General features: G+C 43.2%; 1 protein-coding gene across 1 annotated transcript in view; it reads left to right on the forward strand.

Annotated features, from left to right (window-relative positions):
- The first annotated feature begins 633 nt into the window (after positions 1–633).
- CTDSPL (CTD small phosphatase like) overlaps positions 634–25244 on the forward strand; it is a 112511-nt gene continuing 87900 nt past the window's right edge. The window contains 4 exon segments of the mRNA XM_072940991.1: positions 634–678; positions 840–957; positions 1123–2009; positions 2012–2270. Coding sequence (XP_072797092.1) covers positions 1968–2009; positions 2012–2270 — 301 coding nt within the window. The 5' untranslated portion in view covers positions 634–678; positions 840–957; positions 1123–1967.

A 25244-nucleotide genomic window follows, 5' to 3' on the forward strand; every position in this document is an offset into this window, starting at 1 on the left:
ACGCTAGAACATGCCAAGGCAATTGGCACCAGAACCCACGCACAATGCCAGGATGTCACTTGAGGTCCCAGATTTGGGGGCAAACCCCCCACAGCTTGCTTAACTACTTTCTAGAGCAGCTCCCCTTAAGTGCTTTCCCACCTGCCTCGGCCACAGGAGCCCCATCCCAGGACTCTCACACCAGGACTCTCACTGGGCTCCACCTGGTGCAGAGACCAGCGAGGTTTGCGAGCTGCCCTTCGCCAGGGGCGCTTCCGGACGTGTTCTTCAAAACTTTGGAGAGGCTCACTGCTTCACCAGGTGAGCATGAGACCTGGCCGCAACCAGCTCCGGGCTCCAGGGCTTGTGAAGTGAGAAAGGGCCTGTTAGCCTCGCTCCCTTTAAGCCACTACGGGGTTGGACGTGCCTGCAAGGCCTGAAGTGCGCGCGCAACCCTGCGTGGGGCGGGAGGGCTCTTAGAGTCACAGCCCGCCCACTCAGCCCTATCCGCCTACGTCACGCCCCTTAGGTCCTCCCAAATCCCTCTGATTGGTGGAGGGCGTGCGAGAGCGCTCCCGCCCCGCCCCCGGATCCGTCCTCCTGCTGTACTGCCCCGCCCCCTGCATTACCGGGCTGCCAGTGCGGCTTCCAAGTTGGAACGCGAAGGCGCGGGCGCGAACGGGCCCAGACCGTCCAAGGGTGAGGGGACACTTTTCTGTCTTGCTCGCGCTCTGGCCTTCGCCCTAGGCCCGACAGTGGCTGGCAGCTCTTTAGAAGCACAGTCTCTGTCCATCTCGGCTCCCCACAGACCCTTTCCTCTCCTCAGCCTTCGACCCACTACCCCGGCCCCCTTCCTACAGAGCATCCGGAAATGCCCATTGCCAAGGCCCAGCTCAACGCCCACATCCCCGAGGTGCCAGGAGGTTGGTCCTCGAGGAACCGCCGCCCGGCACGCGGGCTCTCGGGCCCAGTGCTGATGTGAGTTCTGCAGGCAAGCCTGGAGCCTCCAGCCGCTTCCGCAAGACCCTCACCCCCACCCCCCCGACTCCTGTACCCCGGACCCCTAGGGATTCTCCACACTCTGGGACCCTTTCGTCGCCCTGCGCACACTCCGGTCCCTCCCAATCTTCCTTGCACCCCCAGGTTCTCCCTCGCTCCAGCGCCCCTGATCCCTCCGTGGGCCGCCTCGGTGTAAGGGACCACCCTTAGCAGCTTCTACCTCTGCAAAATGCTGCCTTCGGCGCCCACATCGCAGACCCCTCGCTTCCCACACTGGGACGCCCCTCACCCAGCATCTCCCCCAAGACACCCTCACAGCACCCTCCTCTCGACCTCTCACATCTACTCCTTATTCCTCTTGTCTCCTGGTAAACCTCCCTCCCCCCGGAATACATCCCTCCTAGGGCCCTCATTCCTGCATCCTTGCGGCGACTCCTCGGTCCCCGGGGCCCCACTCTGCACAGCCCTGTGAACCCTATCTGCACCCCTTCTGGCCCCTGCTTCTTACACCTAGGCCCTCAGTCCACTCATCTGCCAGACTCCTCCCCACGGCCCTCGCATCCCAGGCCGCTGACCCCACTCATTTCCCCAGACCCCGATACACCCGTACACTCCGGCCCTCACATCTACCGCCAGAACCCCTCTGGAATCCCCTACACCCCAATCCCCTCACTCCACTCGTTTGCCCAAGACTCCCTCCCTCCCTCCACTCACCGCCTCGGTCTCACCCCGCACCCCTCTCCCCCCGGGGCTGGCGGGCAGCGCCGGCAGCAGCGGCGGCGGAGGCCGGACCCCGGGCCGGGACACACCCACCTGCCCGCCCTCCTGCTTTCCCTCGTTCCCTCCCTCTCTCCCGCCCGCCTGCCCGCCCGCCCTCGCTCCTCGCTCGCTCCTTCCCCCTCGCCCGCTCCCGCTCCCGCTTCCCGCGGCGCCCGGCCTCCCGCTCCGCCTCCCCGTGCGCGGCTCTCCCGGGCGCGGCTCCGGGGTTCATGGTGACGAGGCGGCGGCCGCTCCAGCCCACAGGCGGCAGCGGCGGCAGGAGCGGGGGCGCGGGCCCCGGCCGCCTCTTCCTGAGCGCGGGGCCGGGCGGCGGGCGCGCCCAGGCGGCGGCGGCGGCGGCGAGCGCCCCCCCGGCCCGCGGCCCCGCGCCGCGCCCCCGTGCGCCTGGCTGCCGGGGGGCCGGGCCGCCCGGCGGCTGCTGCGCCGCGCACCCATGGACGGCCCGGCCATCATCACCCAGGTGACCAACCCCAAGGAGGACGAAGTCCGGGCCCCAGGAGCTGGCGAGAAAGGTGAGGAGGGGCGCGAGCGGGGCGGGCCGGGGGCGTGGGTACACCCCGTGCTGCTGGACTTGGCTGTGGGGCGCCGGCGAGGGCTGGGGGAGGGGTGCGTGGGTGCGGGGTGCGCCGCAGGGAGATGGCGAGCACGCGGGTGCCGGAGGGAGGGGGAGTGTGCCCGTGCCGCCCCGAGCGCGTGAGGGGGTGTGCGCCTCTCCCGGGAAGGTTGTGATACGGGGGTGACCCTCCCGGCCCGGAGTTTGTGTTTGCGTTCACACCGACGGAGAAGTTGTGAGTGCGCGCGCGCGCGTGTGTGTGCTCTGTGTGTGCAGGAGACAGGTTGGAAAGGTGTGTATGCACCTATCAGAGAGCTTGTGAGTGCGGGTTTTCCTGGCAAGCTGTGAGTTTGCGTGTGTACCTTATTAGAGGTTTCTGTATCTGGCTAGGAGGTTCTGGAGTGTGTGTGCATGCCTTCATGAGCCTGAGCCTGCGGAGAGTTTGCATGTGTTCACTTCCGACAGAGTTTGTGTGTTCGTATGATTGTGTGCCTGCTACACTCAACTGGCAGGTTGACTGTGCTGTGTCCATTGCCTGGGAGGGTGTGTGTGTGTGCACTCACACATAAGAAGGCTGTGTGTGTGGGCCTGCCTGTGTCGAACGTGTGCACCAGGCAGTAAGGCTGTGTGCCTGGGTGTATTTAGTTGGTTGTACAAGTGGGACGGGGGGAGCATTGCGAAGCCACCTCCCCCTCAGCTCTTTGCTGTCTCGGTGACGGTGACACCAGCCTGTTGGGAGCATCTGCAAGGTCTGGTCCTCCCTGGGCTCTTTTAGGGCCCAGCTCTAGCGGGTACTTGGGGAGCCCTTAGAATGCCAGGTGTGTCCCTTCCCTGAGAGCCAGCACTGTGCTACAACACCTGGTTTGATTTCAGCACATTTTGGCCCCATCACCCTCTTCTGTTTCCTTTTTGCTCTTTTCCTTTGTGTCCCTGCCCCTTTGAGACCTGTTGTCCCCCTCTGTCACGTGCCCTACTTACTGGCCCTGATGTGAGCTGCCCTGAGGCTTGGACAGTTTTGAAGGGCCGAGGAATCTGGCTTGTTTTGTTCTGATGATTAAAGCTTCCTGCTGTGCGTGGCCCTACAAACACCTGGACGGAGGTCAGGAACAGCCCACCAGGACGCCCCCTGCCCTCTCCAAGCCTGGCCTTTGACTTCGGCAGAGTCAGATTTTTTTCCATGTGTTACCACCCTTGTACCAGTGGGGTGAGGTGTACAGCCCTACTGAGGAGTGGGGAGGGGGTGGGAGGAACACTTCATTGCCTCTCTCCCAGCAGGAACCCCTGGGTGAGCCCACCAGGAAAATGCAGGAAACTCCCAGAGGTACCCTCAGATTGGGGATTTGTCAACCCATTTGCACTTTCATAGACCATAAAAGTCTGTGTCTGCAGACTTGTTTTATTTTATGTAAAATTAGAATTCAGACTCCCCCAGGCATTTTTATGTGCCTTACAGATGGACTAAAAATTTCTGCACGAGGATGCTCCAGGTGTATCTCCGTGTCTTCCTGGGGGCCAAGTGGGCAGCTCCTCGGTGGTCTGGCCTTGTTGCCATTGGGGCTGTCAGTTCTTGGGGCCCTGGCCTGTGGGCTCTGGGCTGGGCATGTCCCCTCAGGGACCATTTGGTAGGAGGCATCAAGGAGATTTGATGCCTGTGCTCATCTCCCGCTGTGAATTGAGTGCTTTGTATGATGCTTTGCCAGAGAGAGAATCCACGGCTCTTGTGAGAAGAGGTGTGGCATAAAGCGAGGAAATATTTGCCAGGTCTTCAGCCTTCCCGCTGCTCCCCAGCCTGATTCCAGGAGCAGGAGCCTCCCCAGCTTTTTTCCTCTAGCTGCTAGCCTTTAAGAGTCAATTGTCCAAAATCCAAACTGCGTACAAATACTCAAGGATGGTGCTTGTTCTAGTCAACTTGTTTACACTGCTTTTCATGATAATCTTTTATTATCTTTCACAGTTTATTTTGTTTGTTTTCTAGTGTCAGATTGGTTGGTTGGTCACTGATTAGAGGAATTCCTCACCTGCCACTCTGGGGTAGGGTGGCTAGCTAGTAGGTCCTTCTTACTGAAGCATTAAAATCCTACTCGATTTAGTTTTTTGCTTTGAAAACTAGAAATAAATTTGGTTAATTGTGTGGCAGAAACTTTAGAGCCAAACTTTGACGTAGCTTTTTCAGATTCATAAACCACTAAACAGGTTCAGCAGTTTCTCCCTTAAACATGTTGATATATTTAGACAGGCTCAGTATATTTTACATCATTTAAGTTTTAGATAAACACTTAATCATTTTGTTTTTAATTATGGGGCATGGGATGTTGGAAGTTTTCGTGGTAGGAAAGAAACTATTAGTTTAAAAAGTTTACTTTGATCATTTATTCTTAAAATAGAAATGGTAATGATGGCCACCTGGGTTTGATTTGCTGGTTAAATGAGATGATGTATGTAAGGGACTACCTGGTTCACTATTCCATAAACCTTCCTTTGGGTGTAGATTTGTAGAGGAAGTACGAAGCATGGGCTGGCGTGTTTTGCACGAGTTGAATTGCTTTTTGACACTTTGCCACGTGGTGGTGCACCACTCAGAGAGGGCTGTCCCTGTCAGAGGTGTGGCCTGTCACAGAAGATTTATTTCATAATTGTGTTTGGCTTGATTGATAGTGTAAAGATACAGAGAGAGTCTTCCACGTGGCTTTAGCTCAGCCTGCTATGGTATCTGGAAATTTACCCTTGCAAATCAATAAGAAAAAATCAAACAATACAGTAGAAAAGCGGTCAAGAGATAGGAACAAGAAAATCACAGAAGAGGAAATTTGAATGTCCAATAAATGTATGAAATGATGCTTTACCTCCGTGAAGAAATATTTTCTCATGTCAGCTTGGTTGAACATTTAAATGACTGACAACATTCAAAGTCAGCAAAAGTTTTGGGAACCAGATGCTTTTTATAGACTTTTAAATGAAACGAGTGTGGACATTTTAGAGAGTAATTTAGTACTTAATCATTTAGGAACACTTTTGGCTGCAAGTAACACAAAACCAGATGTATACTGTGCTTAACCTGATAGGAGTTTATTGGCTCAGAACAAGCAGTCTGGAGGTAGACTGCAGCTGGCTTGGGTTAGCAGCTCATTAATATTAGGGCTGACAGCAAAGTGATTCTCTTGACTTTCCTACATTTGTAACGTGGCTACCACCCCCTCCAAATCCCACAGCCACCTTCAGGGCAGGAGAAAGGGACCATGCCAGTAATGTCCAGCCTTTTTGCCTGGAAAGCAAAAAGACTCCTAGGGTCTGTCCAGCAAACTTTTGCTAATGTTTAGTTGGCCAGAACAAGGTCACGTAGCCACTCCTAACTGCAAGCAAAGTGAGTGTCCAGCTTTTTCAGCCTTTGTTGTGGGAGGCAGGAGAGGAGAAGATGATTGGGAATAGGTGGGAGCAGGTGTTGGTTCAGACAGTCAACAATGTTGGCCCCACCTGCAAAGCCCCAGTTCTACTTCTAGGCTTCTCTCCTAGAGAACTGTCCTCATACGTGCTGGAGGAAACATGTATGAGGGTTTTCATTGATGGCTGTAGTAGCAAAAATTGGAAATATCCTAAATGTCAAAGGATTAGAATATGGTACATCAATACCACAGAATACTGCATGGCACTTGAAAAGAATGGATTAAATTAGATGTAAACATACTAACATGCAAATTTCCAAGGCATTTTAAAGCAGGAAGAATGAAATTTGAAGAATAATATAAACAGTGTGATCTTTGTCTTTAAAAAAATCGGACACACGTTAAAACTGTACATTTGTCTAGAAATACACAAAAAAATCTGAAGGAAATACTTCAAACAGACAATGATTTTCCCTGGGGAGAAGACTGTGATGAGAAGTGAGGTAACTTTGTCTTTTTCTTTAAATATTTTAAAAGGTTGTTGTTGTTGTTGTTTGTTTTCTTTGTTTTTAATGGAGGTGCTGGGGATTGAGCCCAGGATCTCAAGCATGCTTAGCATGTGCTCTACTACGGAGCTGTACCCACCTGCACCCTGCCTTTTTGTTTAAATATTAATGAAAATGTACTTGTGTTTTACAGATACATTTTTTAACTAAAAAAAGAAATTTCCCGTAGTTGTTTGGAAAAAAATAAACAATTTAAGAGGATTGAACAGTAATAAAACAAAAAAACCTCAATTAATATGCAGTATTATCAAAAGCATGTCAACCCTTGCTGAACAGTTAATTATTTTGTAAGCTAATACATGTCCTTCGGTGAGATTTTTGCGGGCAAGTTTGTTTTGGCAGAATTTTGGCCCAGGGTGCTAGGTATATTTCCCCCAAATATTTGCAACACTGAAGCTTAACTCAGAAACCTTTAACCTTTGGTCTGCTAACAGAATTATGGCAAGAAGGTTCTTGGAAGCAATAGTTATTTCAGATGCCAGAACAGATTTGGAGTAAGTTCAGTTTGATAAACTTTTTTAAATTAAACTTTATTTGAGGATAAATGTGGATTTACATGCAGTTGTAAGAAATCACAGAGATCCCCTGACCCCTTACCTAATTACTGCCAGTATTAACATCTTGCAAAATGTTAGTACAAAGTCATTTGTATAGTCAGGATACAGAAAAATTTCATCAACAGGGGGATCCCTTGTGGTGCCATTTTATAACCACACCTACTTCCCTCCCATCCCTTCTCAGCCCTTCGGCAACCACTAGTCTGTTCTTTGTTTCTAAAATTTTGTCATCTTAGGAATGTATATAAATGGAGTCAAACAATATGTGATCTTTTGGAATTGACTTTTTTCCATTTATCATGATTCTCTGCATTTTCATCCAGGTTGTTACTTGTATTAATATTTTATTTTTTAATTGCTGAGTAGTATTCCATAACATATCATCATGTAACAGTTTGTTTAACCATTCATTCTTTGAAGAACATCTGATTGCTTCTAGGTTTGGACTATTACAGATAAAGCTGCAATAAACATTAGTGGACAGATTTTTGTGTAAACATAAATCTTCATTCCTCTGAGATAAATACCCAGGCATGCAATTTCTGGGTCGTGTGGTAATCGCATATTTACTCTTTTAAGGAACTGCCAAACCATTTTCCAGATTACATGTACCAGTTTACAGTCCCACCAACAATGTATAGATGATCCAGTTTCTCCACATCCTCACCAGCTCTTGATGTCACTTTTTCACATTAGGCATTCTGATAAGCGTGTAGTGGTTATCTCCTTGTGGTTTTAATTTGCGTTTCCCTGATGGCTAATGATGCTAAACTTTTTATGTGCTGTTTTCCTTCTGTATGTCTTTGATGAGATGTCCCTTCCTGTCTTTTGCCCGTGTTCTACTTGAATTTTTTTTAACTGTTAGGTTTTGAGAATTCTTTACATATTCTAGACATTACTCCTGTGTCAGATATGTGGTTCGCAAATATTTTGTCCTTATCTGTAGCTTGTCTTTTCATCTTTTCAGAGCAAAGAGTTTTAATTTTGATAAGATACAATATATCAGGTTTTTTTCCTTTTATTGATTGTGTTTGTGCTTTTGCTGTCAAGTCTAAGCTCTTCATCTAGCACGCCGTCTCAAGGATGTTTCTCATATTTTTCCCATAAGTTCTGTAACACTTTACATTTAAGACCATGATTTATTGTGATTTAATTTTTTTAATAAGGTGATGACTTAAATTCAGTTTTTTGTCTCTGGTTGTCTCCCTTTAGCCACATCTGTTAGAAAGGCTATCCTTCCTCTTTTGAATTTCTTTTGCATCCCTGTGAAACATCAGTTCTGCATGTTGTGTAGGTCCCTTTCTGAGTTCTTTATTTTGTTCCCCTGATCTATGCCTGTACCTCTGCCTGTATCACACAGTCTTGATTACTGTAGCTATATATTAAGTCTTGAAATAGAATGGACTGACTCCTCCAAATTCTGTTCTTTTTCAAAACTATTACAGCTCATGTAGTTCGTATGTCTTTCTATATAAATTCTACAATAACCTTGTCTAAATCTACCAAAAAAAATTTGCTGAAATTTTGATAGGAATTGGGTTAAACCTGTGTATCAGTTTGGGGAGAATTGTCATCTTGACGATGCTGAGTATGTCTTTCCATTTATTTAGATACTTCTTGATTCTTTCAACTGAGTTGTGGAGTTTTCAGCATACAAGTCCTATTAATGTTTTTGTTAGATTTGCATCTAAGTGTTTCTTTTTTTTAAGTGATTTTATTATATTTTTAATTGTGACACTCATGTGTTCAGTGCTAGCATATAAGAATACAGTTAATTTTTGCATGTTTTTCTTATATCCTGTGACCTTGCTGAGCTCACTTATTAGTTATAAGAGGCTTTGTAAATTTCTTGGGGTTTTTAACATAGAGAAACATGTCATCAAATAAGAATACTTAAATTTCTTCATTTCTGATTTGTATACTTTTTCTTTTTCTTGCTTTATTGCACTGATGAGAACTTAAGAGAAATATGTTCAGTAAAGTTGTGAGAATGGATATCCTTGCCTTGTTCCAAATGGAAAACCATTTCAGTCTTTCACCATTAAGTACATTGTCAGCTGTTGGGTTTTTTGTAGCTGTCTTTATCAGGTTGAGGAAGTTCTGTATTCCATTTTTTTCTGAGAGTTTTTATCAAAAATAGATACTGAATTTTTGTCATATGTTTTTTCTGCATCAGTTGATAGGACCATGTGAGTTTTCATCTTTAGTCTGTTAATATGGTAGATTACACTGATGGATTTGTAAATATTGAACCAGCTTGCATGCCTAGAATAAACCTCATGGTTGTGGTATGTGTATATATATATATATATTATAGTGAATATATATATATATATACACACACACACACACATTAGTGAATTCTATTTGCTAACATTTTGTTAAGGATTTTTACATCTGTATTCATGAGTGATGTTGATCTGTAGTTTTCCTTTTTTGGCATGGTCTTTATCTGGTTTGGTTTCAGCTTTGTAAAATAAATTGGGAAGTATTCTCTCTTTTTTCTGAAAGAGATTGTGTAGAATTGGTGTTCATTCTTCAGTGAAATCATCTGGGCCCAGAGATGTCTTTGGGGGCAGTTTTTTAATTACAAATTCAATTTCTTTGATAATTATAGAGCTATTCCAATTATCTCTTTCATATTGGGTAAGTTGTATCATTTTTGTTTTTTGAGATTTGATCCATTTCATCTAAGTTGTCAAATTTGTGAGTAGAGTTGTTCACATTATTCCCTTATTGTCAGTTTAATGCTTGCAGGGTCTGAAATGATATCCCTTGTTCCCAATACCCCTTGTTTCATTCCTGGTATTGATAATTTGTGTCTTCTATCTTATTTTTTTTATCAGTCTCAATAGAGGTTTCTCAATTTTCTTGATCTTTACGGAGAACCAGTTCTGTGTTTCATTGTTTTTCTCTCTTGCTTTTAAGTTTTTCAACTTCATTGATACCTGTTCTTTTCTTTCCTTCTTTCTGTTTCATTTGGGTTTATTTTGCTCTTTTTGCAGGTTCTTGGAGGGGAACTTAGATGACTGATTTGAGACTTTTCCTTTTTCCTAACGTGTGCATTTAGTGCTGCATGTTTTTCTCTTGGCGCTACTTTTGCAATCTCCTACAAATTTTCTTATGTTGTATTTTCATCTTCATTCAGTTCAATATATTTTTTAAAAATAGATTTTATTTTTTAGAACAGTTCTAGGTGTACAGCAAAATTGAGCAGAAAGTAGAAAGTTCCCATGTAATGCTGACCCCACACATGCACAGCCCACCCTCACTATCACTGTCCTGCACCAGCTGCTATGTTTATAATAATCTATGAACCTACATTGACACGTCATTATTACCTAAAATCCACAGTTTACGGTATGGTTCACTCTTAGTGTTATACATTCTGTGGGTTCTGATGAAAGTGTAATGACATGTGTCCATTATTACAACAGCATACAGAATAATCTTGCTGCCCTAAAACTCCTCCGTATTTCTACTTATTCACCCCTCCATCCCCCTAACCCCTGGCAACCACTGATCTTTTAACTGTCGCCATAGTTTTGCCTTTTCCAGAATGTCATATAGTTGGAATCATGCACTATGTAGCCTTTACAGATTGGCTTCTTTCACTTAGTCATATGCATTTAAGGTTCCCCCATGTCTCTTCATGGCTTAACAGTAGCTCACTTCGTTTTAGCCCTGAATAATGTTCCATTGTGTGGCTACATCACAGTTTGTCCATTCATTGGCTGAAGGACATCTTGATTGCTTCCAAGCTTTAGCAATTATGAATAAAGCTTCTAGAAGCATCTGTGTGCAGGTTTTTTTTATGGACATAAGTTTTCCACTCATCTGGGTAAATATCAAGGAGTGCTACTATCACTGTACTGTATGGTGAAAACATTTTTCATTTTGTAAGAAACTATCAAATGTATTCTAGAGTAGCTGTATTGTCTTCAGTTTTCAGAAGTTTAGTTATGATATGTCTTGGCATGTATTTCTTCACGTTTATCCTATTGGGGATTCACTCAGCTTCTTGAATTTGTGAGACTGTCTCTTGCCAAATTTGGGAAGTTTTTGGCCATTATTTCTTGAAGTGCTTTTTCAGTCGTGCCTTTTTCTCGTCTCCTTCTGAAACTCTGATGACAACATATTAGATCTTTTGTTACAGTTCCAGAGGTTTATCAATACTGTATTTTAAAAAAATCTTTTCTCTGTTGATTCAGCTTGCATAATTTCTATTGTTCTGTCTTCAGGTTCATTGATTTGTTCCTAATCTCCTCCATTCTGCTATCAAGCCCATCCCCTGAGCTTTTTATTTCAACTTTTGTATTTTTTTAGTTTTAAATTTTCCGTTTAGTTCTTTTTTGTACCTTGTATTCCTTTGCTAAGACTTTCTCTGCTGAGGCTTTCTATTTTCATTTGTTTTAAATGTGTTCCTAATTGCTTTCATCATAGCTGTTTGAAAATCTTTGTCAGATAAGTGGAACATCTCTGTCTTCCTCACGTTGGCATCTATTGGTTGTCTTTTCTTTCCATTCAGTTTGAAATTTTTCTGGCTCTTGGTGTAACAAGTGAATTACAGTGGAAACCAGGACATTTTCGTATTATGTTATGAGACTCTGGATCTTATTTAAGCCCTCTGTTTTAATTGGTTTTCTCTGAGTTTACTCCAGCAGAGAAGGGGGAACACTGCCTTGTTCTTGTCAGAGAAGTAGAAGGCCAGGGTCTCCACTTGGCCTCTTTTGACAAACTGCTGGGCAGGGGAGGGAGTTTCAGCTCCCACATGGTCTCTGCTGAACTGCAGTGGGACTGGTCTCATCACCACTGGGTGATGGTGGAAGCCACGACTCTTCCTATTCCTCCCCTGACACCACCCCAATAGGGAGGGGAGGAGCATTTCATTACCGCCGGATCAGACTGGAAGTCCACACTGGCCACATGGTTGTCACTGACATCACTGGGAGAGGAAGGGACTCATTACCAGCTGTCAGGAGTGAAGGCCTCTTCTCCCTTCGTGACCTCTGACACTGTCCCCGCAGGGCAGCGGGGTGCCTCCTGACTCCCCTGTGCAGGTGGAAATCTGTGTAACCATTGGATTTTGCTGGCATGGATGGGGTTGGGGCCACAGTGTGTGTGTGTGTGTTGTTGTTGTTGTTGTTGTTGTTGTCTTCACTGCAGTAGAGCAGTTATTATCTGAAAGTTTTCTGTTTTGCAAAAGACTGTACCCCTCTGGTCTTCTGGTTACAGAGAGCAGGCTTTTGAGGGGACTTTTTTTGTCTGCAGCTGTTGGTTTTCCCCTGTATCCAGCCTCTTCAACATTAAGTCTGGGTTGTACGAGGCAAGAGAAAACCCAGGGATCACTGCCATGGCATTTCAGGTCTCGGGTCCCTTGCTGCTCTGCCTCCTCTCCACCTTGCAGTCTTCTTATGTTTGCTTTAGAAGCAGGGTTTTTTGTTGTACTTTGTGGAAAGAATAGGAAGAACGTGTTTATCTTCTTGGAAGTAGAAACCCCTTGAATAATTTTTAGGCCTATCCAAATTAAGTATTTTAAGGAAGACTAGAGCTGGAAAGTTGTCATTTTAAAGATTTATTTCAACAACTTGCTAACGACCATTGTGAAAGTCAACTTGAGTTAGTGCTTTGAGAATCTTGATTGTGTCTAGAAAAGAGAAATTGTAATGAATTCAGTGTGAAATCAAGTCTACATCAGTAGAGCTTCAGTGACAACTGTTAAACCTTAGAAGGGCACATTCATAAGCTTTAGTCTTAACAGCAAAATTTTTGATCCAAATTCTTGAGTATCCTGATGTAGATGTGTTTGTGGTCTAATATTCTGTTTGATTGGCAAGCATGTTTAAGCCCATATCTTACCTTTCACTTTTTTTCTCAATCAAGGAAGCATCCATTCAAGTAGAAAGAAGTGTCTTCATGGGGGTGAACCCAAGGAGCTTATCTCTGGTTTCAGTACCCGTGACCACCAGGCAGGGCTCGCTGGCCAGTGACTGGAGAAGTCTGTTTCTGTGCTGCCCTGGAAGTAGGTCTGAAAAACTTGCCCCAGGCTGTACTTGACTGGAGTGCCCCAGTTGGAGGGCAGCCCCATTTGCGGTGGCAGAACTGGGTTTTCAGGGGGGACCACACAGCTTCAAGTTTAATTCTGAGGTATTTGTTTGTTTTTTTCCTTCCAGTTTTATTGAGAGACAGTTGACATACAGCATTATTTAAGTTCAAGAGATACAGCACAATGAGTTGATATATGTATGTGTCTGTGTGTATATATATAAACTTATTGTGGTAATCATTTCAATACATATGTATATATAGAAATATATATATAGTGAAATAAGTTTAAAACATCCATTACCTCATAGTTACCAAAACAGTTTTTTTCCCTGATGATAAGAATTTTTAGAATTTACTTTCTTAGCTTTCAAATATACCACACAGCATATGTTGTACATTACCTCCCTAGTACTTATTTATCTCATAACTGGAAGTTTGTACCTTATGACCCTCTTCACGCAATTCCCCCACCCCTCACCCTCTGCCTCTGGTAACCACAAATCTGATCTTTCTATGGAGTTGTTTTGTTTTTTTTGTTTTTTTTTTTTAAGATTCCGTATTATAAGTGAGATCATACAGTATTTGTCTTTCTCTGTCTTGGGTCATTTCATTTAGCATACTGCCCTCAAGGTCCATCCATATTGTTGCAGATGGCAGGATTTCCTTCTTTTTTATGACTGAATAATATTGCATTATATATATAATTTTATGTGTGTGTAGGTACCACATTTTATTTATCCATTCATCTGATGATGGACACTTAGGTCATTTCCATGTCTTGACTATTGTAAATAATATTGCAGTGAACATGGGAGTGCAGATGTCTCTTCGAGACGATTTTGTTTTCTTTGGATATATACCCCAAAGTGAGGTAAATGGCTTTTTCTCTTTTAGTGATGCCAAGGGTGGGGGAAGTGGGTACATGACAGGGTCAGTGGGTTCACTATTCCTTTCAGCCAGGAATTGGCAGAGATTAGGAAACACTGTGGCCACAAATGATTCTAGATTTAAATATACATATATAATTTTTTTTCACTTGTTTTGGAAGTAATGTGTGATGCTAAGGTCAGCTGTATACAGCTACTTAAAAAGAGAATGTAAGGATTCTCTTGGGTCATATTGAGATATAATATATACCTTAGAACTTATTTACTAGATTTTAAATCGTGGTTTATCAGACATTTGAAGTTCAGTATGTTTAATGGCATAGCTTTCTTTTAAAAATCTACTTTCATTAAATAGTTTCCATTCCTTTAACCTTGTAATGTATATTTTACTATTTTTTTAAATGAGGGTGCACATTCAGTCCTTATTTAAAATAAAATTAAGCAAATATTTGTCTCATGGCTTTGAAATAACACATAATGGAGCAAAGGCTTAGGAACTGCCTGTAGCGCTGGGCTGGGATGTGGGCATTTTTGTATTTGGGATCAAGACAGAAAACACTGGTGGCATAGTTCTCTGAAACCAGAGCCTAATAAACAGTGGTCTTTCTGGATGCTAAGGATTATGTAATCACCTAAGTAATCGCTCATTTTGATTCTGAGTAGCTGCTTCAAGTTAAAAACTGAAAGGTTTCTTTGTAATTGTAATTCGTATTAAGGCTACTTGCCAAAATGTTTTAAAATCCTGGTACTTAAAGCAGTCTTAAAAACTGAAGAGAAGTGACTTAATATGTGATGGCTGATACTATTCTTATCTTTCAAAATTAGTATTTAACCTAAGCTTTCAGTTTGAGGGCATCTTGAAGAACAAACTTCACCACCTTGTCAACATGGCTTGAATAAAATGTAGCCTTTTGATATCAGAGAGAAGTCAGTATTCCAAGAAGAATCCATCCTGTACTTGGCATTGGATATAATGTCTCCCTCTGTATTCTGATCAAGATTCAGCTTCCATGCTTAGCATATCATAAATTTGTTCTAAGTATCTGACTCACTTATGTTCAGATCTGACCATTGACTTTAATTCCATAGACGTCCGTCGGAGCCGTATTTTCTTTCCCCTTTTTGAGGGAACAGCTCAAAGTATTCATTTTTGTTTTGGTTAGAACAAATACATTTCACAGCAGTCATCAAACAAGTACACACTTTGAGGAGCTGTTAGCTCTGACGAGTGTGTAAACACTTATTGGTGAGCAGGGACTTTTCTATTCCACAGTAGACTGTTTCACTACCTAGGCTTGCCTTCTTGAATTTTTGTTGTTACTGTTGTTGAATTTTTTATGAAGTAAATTTCCATACAGTAACAATCATTCTTTTTGGTGTAACACAAGGTTACCAAGTTCTGTAAGTTTTGACAGACTCATACAGCTGTGTAACCACCTCCGTAATCAGGATAGAGAATAATTTCCATCATTCTCAAAATATTCCCTGTCCCCTTAGTTACCTTCCCTCCATGCTCAGCACCGAGCAACTGATCTCTTCTCTACCCACTGTTCCCTTTTCTGAAATGTCATATAAATGGAATCATGCAATGATGGCTCTGTATCCTTGGCAGTACTTGGCATTGTTAGCTTTTTCATTTTAGCCACTCTAGTGGGCATCTCGTGGTATCTTGCCGTGGTTTTAATTTGTTTCCCCAACACCTGATAGTGCTTTTCGTGTGCTTATGTGCCATTCAGATAAATTCTTTGGCAAGGTATCTTTTCAAATTGTTGCCAATTGAAAAAAATCCTGGATTGTTTGATTTCTTATTGTTGAGTTTAAAATTTTTTTAATAGGTATTCTGGACACAAGTACTTGGTTGAATATGTGTTTTGCAAATACTTTGTCCCAGTCTGTGATGTGTCTTTTCATTCTCTAAGCAATGTCTTTCCTTTTCCATTTTGTGGGGGGGGGGTGGTAAAATTCACATTACATAAAATTTACCATCTTAACTGTTTTTAAGTGTACCATTCAATGGTATTAAGTACATTCATATGGTTGTGCAGATATCACCACCACCCATCTCCAGAACTCTTTTCATCTTGCAGAACTGAAATTCAGTACCCATGAAACAGTAACTCCCCATCCCCTCTCTCCTCAGTCCCTGGCAGCCATCATTCTACTTTCTGTCTCTGATTTTGACTACCCTAGCTACCTCGTATACGTGGAATCATACAGTATTTATCTTTTCCTAACTGATTCATTTTACTTAGTATAAAGTCCTCAAGGTTGATGCATTTGTAGCATGTCAGAATTTCATTCCTTTTTAAGGCTGAATAATACTCCATTGTGTCTGTGTGTGTATTTATGTAGGGGGGGGGACACAGAGAACATGAGAGAGAGAAAAGACATATATAGTATGACTTTTTATATGTGTGCTATATAAAATACAGCATATTCTGTATATTTATTCATCTGTCAGTGGCCACTTGGGTTGCTTCCCCGTTTTGTGAATAATGCTGCCGTGAACATGGGTGTACAGTTATCTGTTTCAGTCCCTCCCTTCAGTATTTTGGGGTGTATACCCAGGATTGGAATTGTTGCATCATACGATAATTCCATATTTAGTTTTTTGAGGAACCACCATACCTGCTGTTCCACAACAGCTATACCATTTTACATTCCCATCAGGTACACAAGGTGCCAGTTTCTCCACATCCTTACCAATACTTGTTATTTTCTGTCTTTTTGATAGTAGCTCTGCTAACGGGTGTGAGGTGTTGATGATGTCATTCGAAGAGCAGAAATCGAAGTTTATTGGTTTTTATGTGGATGTCCAGTTGTTTCCACATGGGCTACTGAAGAGACCATCCTTTATTGTATTGCCTTTGTCTATGTGTGGGTCTATTTCTGGACTCTCTTCCCTCCTTAAATTTTGATCAGCCTCCTAAATGTGAAGCAGTGTTAAGCTTAATATAGTAGCAGCCCTCCCTCAGAAGTAAATGGTTGGTCATGATTTAAGCAGGAGAGAAGACCAAGACATTTTACAATCTGGTGGGGCAGACTTACTCTGCATTTTGCACTGAAGGGTATTCTGAAAGACAAAACCTATGACTTCCTCCACTCTTTTTTTAGGAACTTACCCAAACAGATTTTGTACAGTATATCTTTTTCCAGGTTTAAAATTGGGGCTGAGAATTTCTTCTAATCTTGAGTAGCCTTCTGCAGAAAGCTAACACAAAAGTACAAGATAAGATAAACAAGTATTTGAGTTTAAAATACAGTCTCCCATAGTTATACAATAGTGTAAAAATAGGGACTATCGTGATGGAGTCTAAGCGAACCGGAGAATATAATATCACCAGAGCAGAAATAAATGTGCGGAAGCTTCGGCTCTGCAGAGAGGGCCTGGGCTCCAGAGGCTGTCCCCAGGTGTCTGCAGAAAGAAGGGAAGTACTTCTGTTACCTAAACAAGAGGGAAGGGTCTGGCAATCGCTGGGTCACTTGAGTTCTTTTGCCACCGGGTAGGTAAACCAGGCAAAACTTCCCAGAGAACAAACTCTTCATCCAGGTAGCTTGACCCAGTTTGAATAGAGACCACAGTCTGTTTGCCACTGACCTGAAGACAGAGCTTGGAAGATACTGCCGAGATGATCAGGGTCTCCAAGGTGAAGACTGGGCCAGCGGCTGAGGTTCTTTTCTAGCTTCCTGTCTCTTGTCTGGGCTCTCATCCCAGCTCTTCCTCCACGAGGCTGCTGGATCTAAATTTCTAAAGCACAGCTCTGATCATGCTGCTGCCACCTAAGGCTGTTTCTCGGTGGTTCCGCATTGGCCTGTAGGTAGCAACATGGTGTTTCACAGCCTGTTGCCCTTCAGGGACTGACCCTAGACCACCTCTGCAGCCTCCTTTCCAGGGACACCCTTCCATATGGTAATGAACCGCTCGCTGAGCCCAGACAGGCTGTGCGTTTTCATTCCACTGTGCATGTGCTGGTTTCTCTTACCAGATGCTTTTTCCTTTCTGCGCCTGGTGGATTCTTAATCATCCCCCAGGATCCATCTCAAGCGTCAACAAACTTCTCTTGATCCCTTCCTGCCCTGTCTAAGCAGAATGCAGTAGAGTATATTGTTTAAGGGCCCAGGCTTCAGTTTGAATTTCAGCTCCATTACATTGACTCTGTGTAAACTTTGACAAGTTCCTTAATCTGAGCCTTAATTTCATAGTAGTATATACCCAATGGAGTGAGTATGAGGATTAAATAATATAATGTGTGTGTGTGTGTGTGTGTGTATAGTAGATATTGAAGTAAATAAGTCGATATCAAAGTATATAAGTATTTAATAAACATCTCTTCTCATTATTATTGCTAGTTCATTTAGTCAGTAAACATTTGTTGAGCACCCACTGTGTGCCATTCACCTGTACCAGGTGCTTAGGGTACACAGGTGTATGAGACCTGAGCAGGCATCGGAGGTGCTCAACCCCGTGCTTTAGGAAGAGGGTGTGCAGAGTGCCCTGGAAGCTACCATCTGTTTGAGGATGACCGTATGCCAAGTACTGTACATGTGTATCTCATTTCATCCTCCAGCAGCCTTAAGATGTAGGTGTTATAATCCCTATGGAGTCTCAGAGAGGTTAAGGAACTTGCCTACAAGATGTAGATATGTACCTACCAAATAGTAGAACCAAGAGAGTTAAACCTCTGTCTGACTCCATTACAAGGAAATTTAGGAATGAGTCACTGTAATACACCCTATGACTAAACTAAAAAATACATGATCATCTCAATAGATGCAGGAAAAAGCATGTGAAAATAACTAACATCTTTTCCCCATAAAAACCCCAAATGAATTAAAATAAAGAGTGACTACTTCAACCTGATTGGTAAAAGAGCAGTAAGGGAAAACTCGCAGCTAACATTATGCTTTAGGAAGAAGGACTGCAAAATTTCTTTTTATGACCAGGAAACACAGTGATGTCTGTTCTCATCACTTCCATTCATCAGTGAATTGGAGGTTCCAGCCAGATCTAATTGGGCAAGAGTGAGGAATAAACAAAAAAAGAAAGAAATTTAGGAACTATTTGGAGAAAATCATATGCCCTTTGAGATTTACATCTTGAAAGACAGCAACCATATTTTTCTAAAAGATGTTGCTTTCTGCTTCTACCAGAGGCAGCCTATTTAACAGGATAGATTCTAGGGCTCACCCATGTTGACAGGCCACATTTTCTTACAATTCATGTTCTGTTATTTATTTAACAAATTCTGTTTCTTTGAGCCTAGCTATTAACTCTTAACCCTCTTCAGCCCTCTTCATATTCCTTTGGGTACCAGGAATAGTAGAAATGAGAGAAGGTACAGTTTATAGTAAAGATTAAGAATCCAAGAGCTTTTATCTCTAAAATTCTAGACAAAGTGGTAGGCTTTACTCTTAACACTTATGCATCATTTCTAAGGGTATAACTAAATAGAAGTGGCATTTCAAGATATTTTTAAATGGATAGGATGCCAAGAAGGCTCTTAAAGATGCTTGAATCCCATTATTACTGGTCAGAGTTCTAAGGGGCGAAGCGCAGAATCCACCTAAACTATTTTAGATGGAAAGGAGTTTGTCAAAAGATTTTGGTGGCTTGTAGACCCTCTGCTATGGCCAACAAATTAGATTTGGCTGTTTCAGAGCCAGGAAAAAACACTTAACTGCACCTTAGAACTACTTTAGTGAAATAGACTCCTGCCCCTACCTGCTGATGATTCAGCTCAGATGCTTCACCATAACGTAACAGTCCTTGTTCTCCCTTAAACTTGGTGCTCATTTTCCAGGAACTACTAGAAATAAAAGGAAGCCAGTGCTTGTAGGCCTACTTGATTCTCCTTAGGTATATGCTCATTTGAGGAGCTGGGCTGAGATTCTAGTTGGAAGAGAGCTTATAAAAACAAAATTCTGGGTAAATAAATTGTGGCATGTTCAGACAGTAAAATCACGTACAGCACTTAAAGGCGATAAACCAGAGCTACATCTGTTCACATGGCTAAAATTTTTAAATGTAATGTTGAAGGAACATGCAGGTTCCATACTAACACATGCAGTGTGATACTATACAAAGAAAGTTTGAAAACATGCAAAAATAGTTTCTCTAGAGCGTATGGATATATGCATATCTTTTAAAACCACAAAAACACCACCAGGAATGATGAATAACATAGTCAAAATAGTGGTTATTTCTGGAGAGGAAGTGGGACCAGAGAAGGGTACACAGGTGGCTTCCATTGTATCTTTAATGTCTTCTTTTTTATGAACTATTTTCTTGGGACAAATACAGCAAAATGCTAAGCTACCCAAGATCTGGGTAGTTGGATAGCCCAATGTATAGTTGTTTGTAATATTTATTCTCTGTACTTCTCTGTATGTGTGAGTGTTTCATAATTTAAAATGTTAACCATGGACTAAAGTATTAAGATAAATTTTTAAAATATTACCTCCTGTACATAGAGATACATTGACAAGAAGTGGTAAAAATGCAGTTATTGGATTTAGCTGGTCCTTTTCCCAGCGGGAGAGTGTTCAGGAAGTGTCCAAAACACTTGGTCACTGAGCTTTCCAGAGGGAGCGCGAGTGATCCTCAGTCCTAGCCCAGGCTCTGCCAGGTCACACCCTGTCCTATTCTGTTTCTCTCAGGTGACCTTCCAAAGGGTGTCATGAGTGCTTGGTCTGGAGCCAAGCTGGCTTTATGTAGAGCTCTGGCCGCAAAAGTCCATGTTGGTTTAAAATGTTATGTTTACAGATGTGTAGTCAAATAGCCTGGTTGTCATCAAAGGAATGGTTCACTTGATTTGCCAATTCTCCCTTGTTATCATGGGAATTTATTAGGGGAATAAAGGAACTGAATTGTTGAGTCAAGTCCTTTGTATGAAGCAAAGGAAAATCATATTGGAGAACAAAGTGTGAAATGCAAAATCAAGAAGAGTCATCTTGAAAGAAATCAAGTCAGAAAGTGTTTGAAGGCCTGTGGCATCCTGGCACAGAGGCCCTCACTAAGGCTTTGAACTGGTGGGATTCCCGTTTGGACTGGAGCTCTGGTTCCCCTGTGGTCTGGGCTGCCTCCAGGACTGTTTTTTTAGTGCAGGGATTTTTAACCCAAGTGGTCCATGAATAGAATTCAGGGAGTCCGTCAACTTGGTTAGGGAAAAAAATTACATCCAAAATTTCTTTGACCTCTTACTAAAATTTAGCATTTTTCTCAGTTATGAAGTAACTGGTAACAAACCACTATAACACTAACAGTGCCTGTAACTTTATCATCATGTCCAAACAGACTGGCCTGTGATTTTTCTTCTCTTTAAATGTCCTTGTGAGGTTTTGGTATCAAGATTTTGCTGACCTCAAAAAACAAAGTGGAAAATATTATCCTCTGGAAGAATCTGTGTAAGGTTGGTGTTATTTCCTCCTTAAATATTTAGTAGATTACAAGGTGAAGCCCTTTGAGGCCAGAAATTTCTTTGTGGAATGATTTTAAAATATAGATTTAATTTGCTTAATATGTACAGGACTATTCAGATATTCTATTTCTTCTTATAAAAGGTTTGGCAAGTTTCTTTTTCCTAGGAATTTATCTGTTTTATATGTTTTCAAAATAATGGGTGAAAGTTGTTCAAAATACCCTCTTTTTAACATCTGTGGAATCTGTAATGCTGTCCTCTTTTTTCATTCTTGATCTTAGGTAAATTTTTTAAAAATTGAAAAAACTCAGGGTTCTTAAGGGTTTAAGGAAGACTGGTAGTATGTATCAAACATAAAATGTGAGTCTGTTTTATCCAACTAGCCCTTTGAAGGAATTTGCCATACATGAATAATTTCACAAACTCAAAAATACTCAACACAGTGTTATCTATAGCAGCAAAAAAAAAAAAATGGAGACAAATCAACAGGGAACAGGGAAGTAATTATGCTCTTTACATTCACTAGAGTACCTTCCGTAGTTACAAAACAGGATGGAGACGTGTAGAAAATGTGCTAGGGAGATGTTATTGCTTACAAAAAGCAGTCCCAGAAGAGCATGTCCAGTGTGGCCTCTTCTGTGTTAAACACATACTTTGGTATGTGCATGTGTACATAAAATATAATTTGGAAGCATGGTCACGAAATTTCCAGCAGCAGTTATCTCTGGATGGTAGGTTGTTGAATAACAGTTATTTTCTTTTTGCTCTTCTGTATTGTTTAAAGTGTTTGCATGAACGTGCATCATTTCTACAAAAATAGCAAGACTTTCTAAAGAGCTTGGCAGTAACAAGTAGATGAGAGGGTGGTAGGGGTGGGGAGTGTCAAAGCATTTTTCTTGACGGATGGAGAACAGCCAGGGAAGAAAGAGAGCTTGAAGCTGCAGTAAAGAAGGGATAATCCATTGAAGAGCAGGAGGGCCCAGATGCAGACATAGATGTTAGCCCTAAAGGGGCAGAACATTTCTTCCCAGAAAGGAGGAAAAGACAATTGAAGATAAGGAAAAGTTTTGAGCTGAAAGGAAAATGGTGCTCCTAAGACATGGTTGCCCAATTTCTTAGTGAAATGGGAGGTGGGACTCTTTGCCAGAGGTGGGGAAAATGAGAGTGGAGCAGGAGTCTTGAGGAAAGGGGTTGAGGCTCTCTGACAGAATCAACAGTAGGACAGGGATTTGATGGGGTGTGGGCAGTTGAGCTGACCTGGGGGCCTCACTGAAACTTTTGTGAGGGAGCCTGGTGGTACAGCTGGTCCCAGGTTAGAGGGTGGCTTGGCAGGCTGAGTGGCATTTCAGAGGATGAGAGAATTCAGGATACTAAGTTGAGGTCAATTTAAGTCATCAACCTTAGAATCCAGGATGCTTGGGAGGAAACTGAATTAAGAAGAGTGCCACGGACTGGATATTTAGTTGGAATATGGACATGCAAGAAGCATGGTCAGGGTGGATTTTCAGAGTCTGACATGTTATATAGGAAGTTCTGCTTGGTGGCCATGGGAGTAGGGGAATGGTCATCCAAGTTGGGAGAATCAGAGGGTTGTGCTGGGAGATCCAGTGGTTTTCCTCACGGAGGGGAGCATTTCGCAGGAGGATGACAGGAATTCTTTTGGAGAAGATTTTGAGGCCTGAGATTGGCTTCAAGGATGCAAAGACTCCTCAGAGAAGCTGAAGCGAGCTGGTAGAGTCCTGGTCTGGAGCCCCTGTGGGACAGCAGGGAGTTTTTTGACCTAGTCTTGTAAGACTGGGACCCTGGGCTCCAGGAGAAGCCTCCCCTTGAGGTGGTGAGGCTTTTCAGTACAGAAGGTTGGCAGAAGGAATGCTCCAGAAGAGGAGAAGGAATACTCTACAGAAGCCTCTGAGCAAAGGGACAAGGGTGTGGGGTGCAGATAATTGGGCAAAAAATACAAGCAAGGGCTTCTAAAGAGGAGTAGACTAGCTGGAGGACGGCCTGAGCTGCAAAGGGGTGAAAATTTGTTTTCTGGTTTCCCAAAGGAAGTGCTGAACTGTATGTTTCTTTTTCTTGTCACAAAGCAATATCTGCTCACTCCAGAGAGAACAGAAACTACAGATAAGCAGAAAGCAAAAACAAGTAAACAAAAAGAGTCATAAGAACTCCTCGTCATCCCAGAGTCCTGGAGCTTTTCCCGTTGACACATTCTCCCCTCCTGTTCCCTCTGCCGCAGATCCAGATCAAGGCCACATCAGCTCTAGAAGAAGCCTGTCCTCGGGTCACAAATGTCTCTTCCTAGCCCAGCCCCCGGGTCTGCCCCATATCCTCTAACAACCTTCCCATCCTGCAGAGGCCGCCACAGCCTTCTTCCCAAAGCACCACTTCCCACTCTTGCTTCCCTGTCTCGTTTCCACCATGTCCGACATCCTCTCCCTGGCTCTCCAGGGCTTCTGTAACCTGGAGCCATCTCCCCTCCCATGCTTGCTTCCAAACCTTTCCCTTAACATAGACATACTTTATTTCCCTCCCAGTTCGTTTCCCCGGCTCCTCACATCTGAGTCTCTGTGATGCCTGCCCTATCAGGTGGCCACCCCAGTCCCGATTCTCCCAGCTGTCAAGGCCAGAGCCCTCCTCCAGCCCATACTGACTTGTTCTTCCAGGTGCTCATCTGACCACTCCTTTTAGGACCTCATCAGTTCTGTTTCAGTGAATACTTAGGTACAATTAGTAGGAAGCACAGGATTTAGAGATGGGAGGAGCCTAGACTCCTGATCTCACTGAGATTCACAGAGGCCAGTAGACACCCCCGTGGTCAGCCAGCAAGCTGTTAATAGAGCTGACTAGAATCCTCATTGTCAGACCTGAATGCTACCTGTTGAATTGAATGCTGCTTTTAAAATACAGCTTTTCTCTGATGTCTGGACATGAAGCCCCAGAGACCAAAAGCAATGGTATCAGTGCTTAGGATACATCAGATTTCTAAACATCAAGACTTCTGAGCCCAGTAAGGGGAAGCCCTGATTTGGCAGGTCCAGAATAGGACCTGCTGCATTCAAAAGAAAACAAAACAAAAACAACTCTCTGGATGGTCCTGATGTAGGGGTCCCTCAGATCTCCCTTTGAGAAACAAAGCTCATGTCTTTGAATCTGTGTTTTCTTCTTTTCTTCTTCTTCCCTTTTTTTCCCTCTTTTTTTTTTTTTTTTGCTCCCTGATTCTGTCCCTATGGACACTATTAAGCTTTCCTGAAGCTTCCCATCTCAGGAGCCCATCCAGATGCCCATCCAGGACGTAACAGCAAGAGTGCAGTGCTGTAGCCTGTGACCTTCTCAGGCCCGCAGTGGGCTGGGCCCAATCTGCTGTCTTCCTGACGTGCTTGGCCATTTGGCCCTGGGGGCCAAGTTATTTTGCAAAGTCCTTTCCGGCATACCTTGGCAGAAAGTTGAGTGTGGTGGAATTCTTGTTGGCAACATCCCACTTGCCAAGGTGTTTTCTGAGCACCTTCTCAAGTGTGCCTCGCCCCCCGTGGCCTGACAACAGTCCGTGTCACAAGACATCCACGTAAACCAAACCGAGACATGTGCCTGGGCTCTCTATGTCCCAGCACGTGCAGCCCAGGCCAGGGTGATGGGAGGGAGAGCCGTCTGTGTACCTTGGTTCCTCCATTTCTAGCTGGCTGATCTTTGACGCCCCTTCATGCCCATTTCCTCATCTCTAAAGCCAGAGCAAAAATTATAAAGTTAATTATAATGATATTATAAAAATAAAAATAATTCCTACCTCACAGGATGGTTATGAAGATAACAAATTAATGCCTGAAAAGCCCTTGAAACAGTGTTTGGCACATAGTAAGTGTTCAGTAAGGGACTGCAATTATTATAATTATTTCATGAAAACTGTGATGAAATAATTAGACTCTATAGAGATGACTCACTGCTCTCCATGGTTATCAGTCCAAGAGTTATCAATTCCTCCTTGTTGCGTGAGCATAGATCAGAGGAATGACTAATTTTGTGGTAATTGCTCTTCCGAGTGCTGCCTGGACCTCCAAAGACAATTGAAATAGGCTATATATT

This window comes from Vicugna pacos, chromosome 17 (assembly GCF_048564905.1).
Source record: "Vicugna pacos chromosome 17, VicPac4, whole genome shotgun sequence".
NCBI classification, from domain to species: Eukaryota; Metazoa; Chordata; class Mammalia; order Artiodactyla; family Camelidae; genus Vicugna; species Vicugna pacos.